The 14,402-nt window shown below is 36.0% G+C and overlaps 1 protein-coding gene across 1 annotated transcript; it reads left to right on the top strand.

Moving 5' to 3' along the window:
* The first annotated feature begins 394 nt into the window (after positions 1 to 394).
* Rad51D (Rad51 recombinase D) lies at positions 395 to 14,265 on the top strand. Its single transcript, XM_083129092.1, has 6 exons — positions 395 to 659; positions 4,728 to 4,914; positions 5,269 to 5,387; positions 7,846 to 8,056; positions 10,567 to 10,756; positions 12,939 to 14,265. The coding sequence occupies exons 2-6, from the start codon at positions 4,771 to 4,773 to the stop codon at positions 13,289 to 13,291; spliced, it is 1,017 nt and encodes a 338-aa protein (XP_082985218.1). The 5' UTR covers positions 395 to 659; positions 4,728 to 4,770; the 3' UTR covers positions 13,292 to 14,265.
* Positions 14,266 to 14,402: the final 137 nt, after the last annotated feature.

Below are 14,402 nucleotides of genomic sequence, written 5' to 3'. Positions count from 1 at the left end.
CTGTTTTTTAATTTCAAATTAACACAAATGTAAAAATTTGCATTTATTGTTACTTTTTTAATTCATTAATATTTATTCAAATGTAAATTAAAGACAGCTTGATTTAATAAGTAGTACTTTGTGCATTGCTCTTCCGATTTGTCCCACGATCTTCAGGAAAAATATTTCACTAATTCTCGATAAATAATATTTTTTTGATAAACAAAGAACAATCTCTTATGTAAAACTAATATTTCAAAAATCCTCTGAACAATACAATTATCACTCACTTTAAAAATAAACACGTTAGTCTTGTTTGGTGATGAAGGATTTTAGTATTGGACTATTCGTGATGACTACTTGCAGAAATATGGATATTCTATTTGTTACAATAAATAGCACGGGAGTATAAAATTTGCTCATATCGCTTTTTCCTTTTGAAATCGGGGAATGGTCTGGTATTGTAAAATCTTACTGTATTTTCTATTTATGTCGAATTTAAATGACAAATTTGCACCACTTTGTCATACACTAAATTATTATTATCATCCAGCAGTCGACATCGTCCGCGACATATCAGAAGGAAGTTGGCGGTAATATTTGAGGATAAGTAAAAGCGAGATTTGTAATTTAGGTTTCTACCATGCTGTTTTTAAGCATCAAATCGCTTTACAAATAAGGTAAATAAAAATGTGGGGTTAATAATTTCTCAGCGTTTCGTTTTTATTTCGTTAAGTTTATGTAACTGCTTGCAGGATCACTGTATTTCTTCTTTGATCTCAGCCGGGGATTATCCAGATTTTCCGTTTGGAGAATGGAAGGGCAAATTTAAGGGTGTGTAAGGCAAAATAGCCATAGATTTGACCTTTGTCAAAAAATTTAGAGTGGTATTTGGGGTGTGTGGATAAATCACTGATGGCAAATGTCACAGTCTGTTTTTAAAAACCATGTTATTGATAGATTTGTTGTTTTAGTCCACTATATGCACAGAAAGGGTAATCGGGACTGGACCTACAGTTTGAAGTGGAATCCGAACCACTATGTACCTCCATCGGGTGTCGAACCCGGGACCCCTTGATTGCAAGGGGATGATGCTACCACTGCACCATCAGGGAGGCTTAAAAACCTTATTACTTTGTGCTAAAGTGTGAGTGGTGTGGTCGCTCACAGTCTCAAATGTAATTCGGGGTATTTTTGCATGACCTACGTTAATGCGCAAGTCAAGTCGTGTATTTCCCCATCTGGTCCATGCTGTGTCCCACTCAGCTCTCTAGAATCATTCAGTTTTTTTACTTTTCCCCAGCTATAGTTCGTTACAGGGCTCCTGCATTTTTTCATCTCTGCGTCTCTTGTCTTTTTTTAAAACTGTCTATCAGCGCCGTTTGGAGAATGATTTCAGTTATTTATGCAAAATTGTGAATGGCAAAATCCACTGCAACACACTCCTTGAGGAATTCCACTTTTGAGGACGTATATGCACAACACGTAACACAAGCTTTTACATAAGAAAACCTAGACTAGAAATTCAAAAAAAGATCTCTCTTCTACAGACTTCCAACACTATAAAATGATATATTTTCCTTGAAGTATGCCTTTCGGTCTTCCATCAGAAGAAAATCTTGTTTTTTTTTCAATATCTTTTTTTACTTCTTTGTTAATTTGTTATTCATTTTGTGTTATTTTTTTCTTCTTCATTGTTGACAATTTCGGAAGGACTTGAGATGACCGGACCCCTCTCAGATTTTCTTCATATTTGGCATACTCACTAATTGAGGCCTCCTAATCACAAATTTGAAGTTAAAATTTGTCGGAAACGTCTAGAAAAAGGCGTTAGTTTTCGGAATGGAAACTGTCGATTTTCGCAAATTTTTTTTTGTTTCACAACCAAATATATATATTCCTGATACTACCACGACACCAAATTTTAACTATGTTTGCTTAACCTAACCACGCGCCAATGGTTTGTGGGGCTAGTGCCAATGGTTCGTGAGGCTAGCGTCAATGGTTCGAAATTTCTAGACGTGACCGACAAATTTTAACTTCAGATTTGTGATTAGGAGGCCTCAATTAGTGAGTATGTCAAATATAAAGAAAATCGGAGAGGGGTCCAGTCATCTCAAGTCATACCACAATTTCAGTGTAAAAATGGTCATCTGTGCTGTATCTGGAATTTTCTCAATAAATAAATAAACAATTTCACTTGTTCATTCATTCATTCATTAATTATGGATATCTTTGTAACTTTTATGTATTGATATTTGTTTCCCACTTAATTCTGTTCATTGTACTCTTTTCCATGAGTTTCTAATCAGTAAGTTTTCTACTAAAATACATAAACATTGGAACCCGTATTTTAACCATAGACCTCAGAAAATCTATTATAAAAGTTCTAGTGTATTAAACAAGCTAAAGACCATTAAATATTCATCACAATTTTAAGAGCATTTTTATTGATAGGATCAGGAGTTCTGTAATATGTATTTGGCAGACAAAAAGTAACCTTAATATTGTTTTATTAAGATAATATTTACAGATATGGTTTGAAAATTGAGCTAACGTATTGTTCTTCAACATAGTCTACCTACATATGTGTCAGTGTATTTTTGATGCATGAATTGTAGAAAAATTTTCTGACTGGCCGTGAAGTCACTTATGGACAACCTCTTTTTTCTTATTGTCTGTCCTGATCTTCATGTCACGAAGTGCCTCCTTGATCCAACAATCACTCGGCCAGTTGAATATGCAGGATGAGAAAGAGATACCAAGTGTAGATCAGTGATTTTCTTTACTGTTCCATCAGCTTTGTATGGTCACCCTCTTATTATGCTGTAATAATGCTGTGCACCAGAAATGAGGAGACCATGGCATTTTGACCTGATTGCATGTTTCAAGAGGTTGTGAAGCAGATCACATTTATGGTTCACTATTACTGTGCTCCAGTGGCGGCTGGCCAAGTGCAACAAGTGCAGATGTTTTCACCTAATTTTCAAATTAATATTGACATTTTTCATTTGCTTGTTAAATTAAACTATTTCCCAGCAGAACGCACACGATAATACTCAAATAACACGCCGCTCGGTGCTACGCACGTATTGAGTTCGTCCCAACCCAAGAGCAAACACCGCTAGGTTGCGGAAAACTTAGCCGGTTGTCATGGCAACGGTGACGTCACCTAGCGTTGGCCTTGAACGGGTGTCGCCTTCTAGATGAAGCAGTTCTCTCGTCGGAGAAAACATCGCATCCAGTGCTTGTGGCAAAATCTTCGCGTTCTCGCGAGATCTTGTTCCGCGTGTGTGTTTCGCGTTTCCTATCGTGTGTTGTGTTCATGTGTTGAGCTGTGGTTTCTACAATGAACCCAGTAAATGACTTAGTGTGTAATTTGTTGCAGACACCATTTTCCAGATGGACGGATGAAGACAAAAAAGACGTTTTAAATTGGGGGGGGGGGGGGGCACTGGCACTTACTATTTGTTTTCATTGCCTATAAATATACTTCTTCACCTGTTATTTTAGGCACGAGCCGCTACTGCTGTGCTCCAATTTTCTTGCTGACTAATTGTGCCAAACGTTTTGATTTGTTGAGGACAAATGTCAACACTCCTTGCTGACTGAAGCGACTGTACTGAGTGTTTCTCAAACATCCACATGAGATTCTTTCAGTTAGGCTTTGGTACCATCCAGGGTGCGAAATCATTGAAAACTGGTGGGGGGGGGGAGAAAATTCTTCACCTTCAAACCCCCTCCCCCACAGACATATGTGTATATTATACGATATACATATTTATAATGTTATTAAAAGTAAAAATAAATTACTCAATTAAAATATATTATTATTATTATTAATAATAATAATACTATTATTATTAATTGCATAAAGGAAATTAATTTGTTACTTTTATACATATCAGATATTGCAAAGAAGCTAATTTCTTTACTAACTGGTTAAAGATATTAAATAAATTATGAAATAGTTCAAGTGGTCTTATTATGTGTAAGTTTTGGTTTAGTTTGTGCATTATGTTAATATAAGTCAATTAGATTTCATGGTTATTATTGTTTTGCATTCTTCTTTTACTTTTATTGTGCATATTGATGTAGATTTGTTAATGATCTCTTGAGAGAGAATGCATTCAATACTCACAACTACACTAATTTGTGTGTGTTCTCGATATTATTCTTAGTAAAGTATATTTGAAATTAAAAGTAATTGCTTATCTTTTGTTTGTTATAACAAAAACTCTCCCCCCCAGACATTTTTGGTGAGGGGAAATCCCCCGTCCCCCCAGGATTTTGCACCCTGGTACCAATCTAATGGAGATTTTGTGGTACTGTAGCACCTGAACTGATATTTGATTCCACTGAAGCTCTTGCTTCAAGCAAATTACATCTCCTACATTCAAACTTCCTGTACCATTCTTAGACCTGCTGAAGCAATACACACGTGTTCTCATACTGCCTCATCATCTTCTTCTGAATGTGTGCCCAAAAAAATTGGAACCTGCTTCTGGCCCTTTCTTGTGCAAGCTTCCAAAAGGACATGGATCATAGCTTCTAATGTCATATTTCTCAACACACACTTGTACCTCAAATAGTAGGGCATAACATATCTGTAGAACCACCATCTACTTCATGACTGTTTTTTTATTTCCATATTAAATGTACTTTTTGACTTTGCCTTGTATAGTTAATGCTATCATCTTGAAATGTTATACATTTAACAGAATTTACTGTTGTTATTGTTGTTTCAGATCTGCAAACAAACAGCATTAAACAAATGGAATATTTAGTGCCATGGCAAGACTTTGTGTTGGGGTATGTTCCTTGTTTACAGAGGAAGCCATTAGAAACCTACACCAGAGAAAAGTGTTCACAGTTTTGGATTACCTGAAAGAAGATCCAGAGAAACTTGTACAAATATCAAAACTATCCTACAAGGTAGTGGTTATTTTAAGTGAATTTCGTACATTTAACTTAGTTTTTAGTTCTTTTATATTTTTTTCCTACCTCTGTAAGTTAAACACAATGAAGAAAATAGGAGATCATCTAATAAACTGATGAAACTTGGTGAAACTGACTTTACTGCTTTGAAAGTAACTTTTGGTGTGATGTATATTTACCATATTATCCATCGTTTTTTTAAAATAATAATAGTAATTCATTGTTGTCATTACAATTAACCTAAAATACAAACTTTGATCAGTAGTGTATAAACATATTGTGCCAAGTTGTTTCTTATAGTTGTAGTGTGTATACAAATGTCAAAAATGTAGTAATTTTCTTTTACTCCAGGAAACATTACAAATTCGCCATGTTCTTATATCTCACTATGCTGCATTTCCACAAACTGGACTGAGCGCATATCATGATCTCATGACAAATTCGGCAATCTTGCCTACTGGCATAGCAAGGTGAGCACAAATGCATACCCAGTGTCCAAACAATATGTGTTTAAAGAGAGAGTTGTGTAGTTATAAGAAATTAACTAGCTGGATTACAATTAATTTCGAATGGTAATGCAATTGTCTCAAGCTCATCAGATGTACTAATCTATTTTATTTGGTTTTGTCTGTGAATGTCAATTTGTATTACTCCAAAGAATGCATTGTACACATTATAATTTATCAAATTTTTTTGTTTCCGAAATGTGTCCTACTTCCACTTTTCCAAACATTTACAGAAGGTTTTCAAGTCAGCACCTCACTTAGTATTTTTTTAATAAACATTTGTGACCTAGTTACTGACTTACCCTTGTATTAAATAAGCAAATATAGGGATGGGTCGATATGAAATTTTGGCCGATACCGATAAAGTACCAATATAAAATTTACCGATACCGATAACCGATCAGATATATAATTAGAAATGGCCCTTGAAGAACCTGGAAGGTTCACTGACCTCTTTAATAAATGTGTGTTTCAAGGTGACTGCAGTGCAAAAGGAGTTGCATATTTAGACATTTACTTTTTTAGAAAGTAGGGTATGGATAGTATCCATAAAAATTACAACAAAATGGCAGAATTTTGCACTAAATTATCAGATAATAATCGATATATCGGATCGGTAAAATAATCGGTAATTTTACCGATACACCGATGTGCCTATATCGGCTGATACCGATAGAGTACCGATTAATCGGTCCCATCCCTAACCAAATACAAAGGTACCTGTTGACTTCATTTTTTCAAATCCTTTATAATAATTAGCACCATTTATATTGGGTGTGGTAGAGAAAACATATGATTTTGGAACAGCCAATACCAAATAAGGGCAGGTAAGCTTGTCTCTTGGCAATAGGCAGTTTAGATGATGCAGTGTTAGTACAGTGGAACCTCGATTGTACGTTTTTTAGTGGTCCAAGTGCAGGAAAATGTAAAATGAAGGATAATTTCACAACATTTTGCTATGTTGAGGCCATCAAGATTGAATGTGTAATGTGGGAACATAAAATTGGGGTAAAATCCAGGATTCCACTGTATTGATACATCGTGGATCGATGAGCATTGGGCGTTTGTCGCTGAATATTATTTCAAAAGTAGTGAATCCATTTTGGTGATATTCCTTGGCCACCTCATTCCCCACACCTGTCAGTTTGTGACTATTTTGGGATTATCTGAAAGCAAAGGTTTACACAATAATTTTTCTTGTATGTACGCATTGCTTGCATTGTAGAATTATTTTCCTGTAGTTTATGGTTATTATTGATTGATTGATTTAGTTTATTTTACTTCGCGTTTTGTGCCTCTTGGCTAATTTGCGAAGATGGGGATGAGTGATGAAATGATGAAATTGATGAATGGACATTCACAAACAACCAAGCCCGACCGGCATTCGAACCCGGGACCCTTGGCGTCGCAGCACGATGTGCTAACCACTCGGCCACAGGGTCGGGCTTTATGGTTATTACAAGCATAAGAAAACAGTTTTTCGCTGTGACGTTTCAGGACAACACACGCTTCCTTCATCAGACATTTATTTTCATTTTGACTAAAGATACAGTTATAACAGTGATTATCAATTTTTTAAACAAAAAGAATCCGTTATATAATGGATGTTGTCAATGTTACATTATTGTAATATAGCAACCTAACTGTGAAAAGAAGCAGTCTGTTTTATTTTTATTTCAGATATTTTTTTTAACACATTATTTTTTATTTAAAATTATGAATCCCAAATATCATCAGGTAATTCAAAGTTATCATTGTTTTCACAAAGTCTCTTGATGTTTTCTGTTACATTAAATTTTAAAGATGCTGGCTTACTTCATTTCTGAAAAAGAAAACTCCACACTGGATCTGTGTTACAATTTTCATTATTTAATTTATTCCAGTGTTCTTCTGCAATGAACAAAGCTTCCTAGACATTCAACTCTATGTTTCCCGTCAATCTTTTTAAAACCCTTCTCTGATGAAGGGAGCGTGTGTTCTGAAACGTCACAACGAAAAACTGTTTTCTTATGCTTGTAATAACCGTAAACTATAGGAAAATAATTTTACAAAAACAAACCACTGAGGAGCTGAAAAATTCCATTCACCAGGAAATCGCTATTGTTGGGAAGAGTAATCCAGAATTTTGAGGAAAGGCTGCAGGAGTACATACAGAAGAGCTTCTCTTGATGGCTGTTATTTTCAGACATAATTTGAAAACTGAATTTGTTGACTTATTATTTGTAAACTGATATGTAATATTTGTCAGCTCGATGGTCAAGTGTGTCAAGTCCAATCTCAGCCTCATCAATGTAATCCTCATTAACACAATTAGCCAAATGTACAATCGATATTTAAGCCCGTATGTACACACATGTACAAGAAAAAACCACAGCGTATATTCACCTTTTACATAGACTTGTTTTTCTTTGTCTTCTTTCAGAATAGATAACCTGATGCAAGGTGGCCTTGTGACAGGTGATGCTATAGAATTATGTGGAGCCTCCGGTGCAGGCAAATCCCAAATATGTCTGACTTTGACGGTCAATATAGCCTTGCACCTAAAGCACCATGTTCACTACATTGATACCAATAATGATTTTTCTGGAACGAGGGTTCAAGCAATATTAGAATCTCAAGGTTGTGATGAGGAGGTAAGATCCTTGATGATTTTTAGTAATATGAGAACTCTTTAGACTCTGAAAGTTTAAGTTTAAGCAACATGTGTATTTGTTATAATTAATGGTGAATTAATCAGTGTTGGCTTGTAAAACCAAGTTTGTTTTAACCATGGCTTAACCTTTATCAGACAACTGGCTTCAAAGGAAACCATCTAAATTATGCATTTTAGGACAGGGCACAAATAATTTTGTGAAAACTACAGACGATTTTTCAGTTATGTCTTTTTTGTTCATTTATATACATATGAAGGTATGGCATACAGGAATGACAAACAATATATTTACTTTTATACTATTTTCAAGAAACGCATTTTGAAAGTGTTGTTTTCCCCCCTCTAAAAAAATTATGCGATGTAACATACAAATGGGGTAAGCATGGCCGTAGGCAGGAAAAAAAATTGGGGGGGTTCATTCACAATTGTTCCCATGGGCATCGCCAGAAATTTTAATAATAGAAATAATAACAATAATTGTACAATAATAATTAAAATTTCAAAATAATAAAACAATTTTATTCCATAATAATAATACTAATATTAATTATTATTATATTATTGTTATATCCTTGAGGGGGCTTACTCAATCCAGCAGAGGAGTGAATATCCAGCACAAGTTTATTTTTGTTTCTTTAACATTTCATACAGTGTGTACTGAAATGCACAATTATTATACTTCGTCATTAAACTTTAGATACCTTCAAGAGAAAAGCTTTAAAAGTTAGATGGAAATTTTAGTCATAAAGTTTTTATTGTTTGACTTTAAAATTAAATTTTTGGAATTTTGAAAAGTGTGGAACCAGTTATTCTTTTTAAAAACTTAGCCTGGTGCATGGATTGTAACCTCAATCGCGAACGTAATGCGCTACAAAACTGGAGATCCTACGTAGGTTTGAACTCCTATCAAGGGGGATTTTCGACTTTATCGGACAGGGAATTTAAAAGCTGGAAAGGGAATTTTGGGACAATCATAAGGGAATCTTCAGTCTATATTCCTTGTGACGCAGGAGCAACACTGGAAAGATGACAACAGAAGTGATAATGGAGAGGTCGCGGGTGGGCTACAATTCTGAGAATAAATCCTGTTTCACTCAAGTTTCAGAATTCCAAATGTATGAAAATTCTAGCGCGATCGTTTCAACATTGTCTCCTTGTATTTTTGTGATGCTTCGAAAAAAAAATTGAAAATTTGTTACAGATTTTGGCTTCTGAACTTCCATTAATCCAACATGTCAGAAGTTTCGGGGGGGGGGGTTGAACCCTAGAAACCCCCCCCCCCTCTAAATACGGCCATGGGGGTAAGGGTCTACCAGTCTGGAAATTTCAGGGATTTTTACTATTTTTCTGGAAAGAATCAACATTTTTGTAGTAATGCACTAAACAGATTTTTGAACAAAGAAGGACAGAAAGGTTAAGTAAGAAATCTAAAACTTGTTGACAAATTATACTTCAGTTTGATATACTGAGTATTACTAGTAGTTAGAGTAAAATTTGAACTATTTTTATGTAGAAATCTATTAAAATATGTGTCTGTTGGAATTTATCACTATCCTGTTGCTGCTTTTTGTGTGGGTTTGGTAAGTAGTTATTGGGAACAATACATGTGTTATTAAATAGTACTATAATTATGTATTATTCATGCAGTAATTTATATTTTTTTTTATAAGAAATGATTCTTTGTTATTATTATTACCACAAGAACTCACCCTCTGATACTTGCTTCCTTCCCCTATATCCAAGGTCAATTACTGTTGATTCTTGTTATTACCTTTACATATGAAGTAAGCATTCCAAAACTTGGTTAAATGGGATTCTAAGTGTGCAGTTAGCTGAAATGTAGTAACCTTTTTCCAGACATGTACACTAGGGTGGAACGAAAAAAAATATAGTGCGGAAAAGTTGCCTTTTCTCTAGTTTCTTATTTGCGCTATAAAAGTCCAAATGAAAAAGTTCGTGCTTTTTATGCTTTTTTATTAATGGAACAAACTTTTGGGGAGTTTTAAATTTAATATTTTAATTATTTTTTTTATCCTCACCATAAATTTGAAATCACCAAAAAAACGTTTTTTTGTATTAATAAAAAGGCATAAAAAGTACGAACTTTTTCATTTGGACTTTTATAGCGCAAATAAGAAACTAGAGAAAAGGTTGGAATAGAGCAAAAAAAATCAAATTTATGAAACTTTATCGTTCTTGCAGCATCTCAAGACATGCTCCGATTACCATCAAATTTTATTTTTGTCCTTTTTACATCAAAAGGCAACTTTCCCGCACTATTAGAATTTTTGTTAAAAAATTATTATTTTTTTTATTCCACCCTAATGTACACTAATTGCGCTAACGATTTGGTCTGGATGTTTTTATGAACTTGTAGATACCCTGATGATGTATTACTCTTCAACCACCATTTCTTGCTGATATGGAAACAACTACATTCCAGCAGTGTAATTTGAGTTTCTCTAGGGGAATTTTTCTTGTAACTTGTAGGATATGGGGTTCGCAATGGAGAGAATCAAAGTAACAAAAGCACAGAACGTGTATCAGGTTCTTTCTGTTCTCCATCACTTGAAGAGCCAGCTCGGCAGTGAAAGTGAGAGCAGCCACATGCTGAGGTTGATCGTCATAGATTCTCTTCCTGCTCTCTTCTTTCCAATGCTTGGGGACAAGCATAATGAAGGTATGTATTTTTCTGTCTGTATGTTGTAATGATCTTGCTTCTAAAGGTTCTAGATTCCAGTCCTGTCCTGGGAGATATTGTGGTTTTTTAGAGTTTCATTCACCAAAGTCTATTTCATCCTCGTCCTCACGTTCAGTCAAAAGCAACAAAGTCAGGAGAAGAGAGTAAACAAAACTGTTTGCGACATCTGTGGTGGAGTGGTTACACACCATGCTGCAGCACCAGGGGTCCCAGGTTTGAATCCCGTTCTGGGCATGAGTGTTCTTTGTTGAGTGTCCCTTCATCAATTTCACCATATTAGTCATCCTCATCTTTGAGAAACCAAAAGTGGCAGAAAAGTGAAGTAAAATAAACCAAATCAATCAGCTGGACATTTCTCGAAGCTACTGTCAGTGAGGTTCGTGGGTTGAACTAGCTTTCCTGCCAGCATACACTTTGTCCTGGTTTGATCTTGGGTGTTGAGCATTAATTGGGATTTATTCTGGCTTGCTGATATGCCAATCTCAACATCAAAAATACTGTAAAGATAGAACTTTCAGAAAAAAAATCTTATAAATGTTAATGTTAACAATAATAATAAATACAGCTGTTAACACTAGTAGACTACCAAAAGTGGTATGCATGTTGGGTTCCAACAATGTTAGCCAATAATCAGTAGAAAAACTAAGTGGGTAGTGCATTAATATTTCAAGTCTTGTCCCACCCACCTCAAATTACCAGGACCCTACTATGCCATGCTAATAAGGTATCACACTTGCGTACAATGGAATCTGGATTTTACATTTTTCAGAGGACCAAGATGAAAAACTTAAAATGTGGAAAAATGTATGAAGGTAACAATGTAAGTTTTTCAGATTTTCACCTGGCACCTTCAAACGCCAAAAAGCAACATGAAACGGACCTGCCAGGTGAAACATAATCTCCACCAGCCGCAACCTATCTCCAACCCTCTGGAAGGCAATGGATCCCACTGTGGTGGAACTGGAACGAGAACCAAATACATTAAAATTAAGTGCAGTTTGCACCTTGTCTAGTTTTGGAACTGTCGTCCTCTAACGTGGTTGTCCAGTGAATGGAACAGATGGTAATTGAATAGGGCAATGTCTGGGAAATATGGCAGATGCATCAGTACTTACCAAAGAAGGCAAAGAAGGGTGTTATGGGTGACTTTAGCCATGTGTGGCCTTGTATTATTTTCTCTTAAACATGTTACAGATGCTGAGAGTACACGGTTGCATTCATTGTCTGGCTAGGTGGCAGCGGTTCATAATGCACGATAACGTGACAGTCCACCAAACACAGAGCATAGCATTCATAGCAGTGGTGGCTTCAGTTGTTTTGGAATGAGTTCACGTGATGGTAACCAATGATGATGGTACTGTGGCATATACAGAATCCACTTTTCATCACATGCCCACACTGTCCAAAACAGATCCTTCACCAGATGTGACAGCAAAGAAACACATGTATCTGTTCGTGTCACCTTCAGAGCTGCAGTCGAGGCATGTAGGACCGAATGACTCCTTTCTGTTTTCGAAGCTGGTGGAGGTATTGTCAGATGCTTTCTGCACCGACATGCAATTATCTTTTTTGTCACATGTTTGCAGTGTGTCATGGTTTTTAGTCTTCAGCAAGCACATGGTGCATCTCTGAGGGATTCATTGCCATCCTTGAAACTTTAAAACCACCCACCTTTGCACTGTCTCCTCATGCATCACATCATTGTTGAAAACCTGACATATTTCCTTTCCCGCTGCTGTCGAGTTTGTTCCAAGTTTCAACTTGTACAGCATACAAGTCCTTATCACGCTGTTTGGAGTACCCACGTGCTTCATCTGTCCATGCTGACTTTCATGTTCAACTGCACCAACCACAACCTGCTGATTGAATGTTCACATGCCCACCAACAACTATCATCTTATCTGCCTAACCTTGGAACTTGCAGTGTGCAGAGGATGTGATATTCCACAGTCCGAAACTGGCCGAACTTTCTTGGTTATCTTTCCGGTAAAGTTTTATTACATTTTACTTTGTTGGGATCATGAAGATTGAATGTATAATGCAAGATGCAAAATCCATGCATGTAAAATTGGGATTCCTCTGTATTGACTGTTTGCATACCCTTTGCGCTACAAGTAAGTGACAATACCAATTAGTACATTGATTTATGCTTTGTTTTCAGGTCTGGGTTTAATGAACCATTTAGCTGGTGTGATGAAGTACATAGCTGTAGAGCTTCATGTTGTCTTTTTACTGGTTAATCTGGTGACAAAATGGGTGGAAGAAGAAAATCCATCATTTACTGAAACTGCAGAGAGTTCACGGGATGGACAATCCTCAACCTCAAGCAATAGACCTGCAGGGGAAGCACTTAAACCAACCCTTGGGAAATATTGGCAGCATATTCCAAGCACCAGGCTGCTGGTGCAGAAAGACACCAAGAGTGAGAAACGTTTAATCACAGTGCTGAAGAGTACATATATCGAAATAGGAAAATCCTGTTCTGTAAATATAAGTGATAAAGGAATTGAGTGATGATCAATTAAAAGTATGATATTTTTAAACATTCTCTCTGTGAACTTACCTTTGTGTGTGTGCATGCTTATTTGTTTTTAATTTAATAAGTTTTCGTGGCTGTGAGCTTCATATTCAGTGGCAGAAAAAAAAAAGATGGCAGAAACAGAAGTGAGCATTTCACTTGCAGAGTTGCCAAGTCTGGATCTGAGATGTAGTGGTACAGAAAAAAATGGTGCTCTTCCCAGGCTCAGGGTGTGATGTAGGGGGCAGGGGTGGAGATTGGTTTGGTTGCTATGTTCAGTACGAAAAAGATGGGACTGTTGTAACTGTAACATTGATCAAAGTATAAATAAATGCATGATGAAGGGAACATGTGTTTTCTTGAAATATTACATCAAAAACATGTTTGCAACAACTGTAAACTACAAGACCACTCCTACAATGCAAGCAACGTACAACAAGAGTAACAGAGGTGAAACAATTGGTTGCTATGGAGAAAGTTGTCACTTGGTTCTATCAACCCTAGAAAGCTAACATATTGTAAAACCTACGATCCAAAATGACCATATTTCACCGTACACCACTTAGCCGGTGGGCAATGGACTCGTCGACTCAATTCCACTCACTACGTTGCCTTTTGTGTCTGTTTATGGCAGACTCAGTTGTCAACTGGCTGCCGGTATAGTTGTTTTCAGAACGTGCTCGTACGTTTTAAAACAAGTTAGCTTCTCCACCTGGATTTTTGCTGGAAACCTTTTTTTGCAAACTTTTAATTTTTTTCATCAATGTGTATAGTTTGTGAAGTTTTTAGTGTTTTGATTCAATTAAAGTTCAAATTATTTATAAGCACCAAAAATGAATCCAGAAAACCAGCCACGCACAATCTGCGGAATTTGTCCATCGGCAAAGAGGAGGATCACTTTATTGTACTGCTGCCGCTGCAACAAGCCGATCTGTGGGGAGCATCGGGGGAAAATGCTGTGATGATCTTCAAAACCATTTTTTTGTAACCAAAATGTTTGTCAAGGTGTATTCTAACAAGTCATGCTCATTAAAATTCAATTTTTCAAAAACCTATTGGTTGTCGGTTTTTTTTAACCTCCTCATAAATTTTACGATACGTTAACTT

This window comes from Lepisma saccharinum, chromosome 9 (assembly GCF_977018435.1).
Source record: "Lepisma saccharinum chromosome 9, izLepSacc3.1, whole genome shotgun sequence".
Lineage (NCBI taxonomy): Eukaryota > Metazoa > Arthropoda > Insecta > Zygentoma > Lepismatidae > Lepisma > Lepisma saccharinum.
This window is presented reverse-complemented; position numbering and strand designations above follow the sequence as displayed.

Excerpts from the sequence above, each read along its gene's own strand:
- Rad51D (XM_083129092.1), top strand. The coding sequence starts at position 4,771 with ATGGCAAGACTTTGTGTTGGGGTATGTTCCTTGTTTACAGAGGAAGCC. Across the intron at positions 8,057-10,566 it reads CTCAAGGTTGTGATGAGGAG|GATATGGGGTTCGCAATGGA; the intron begins GTAAGATCCTTG and ends TGTAACTTGTAG. Across the intron at positions 10,757-12,938 it reads TGGGGACAAGCATAATGAAG|GTCTGGGTTTAATGAACCAT; the intron begins GTATGTATTTTT and ends CTTTGTTTTCAG.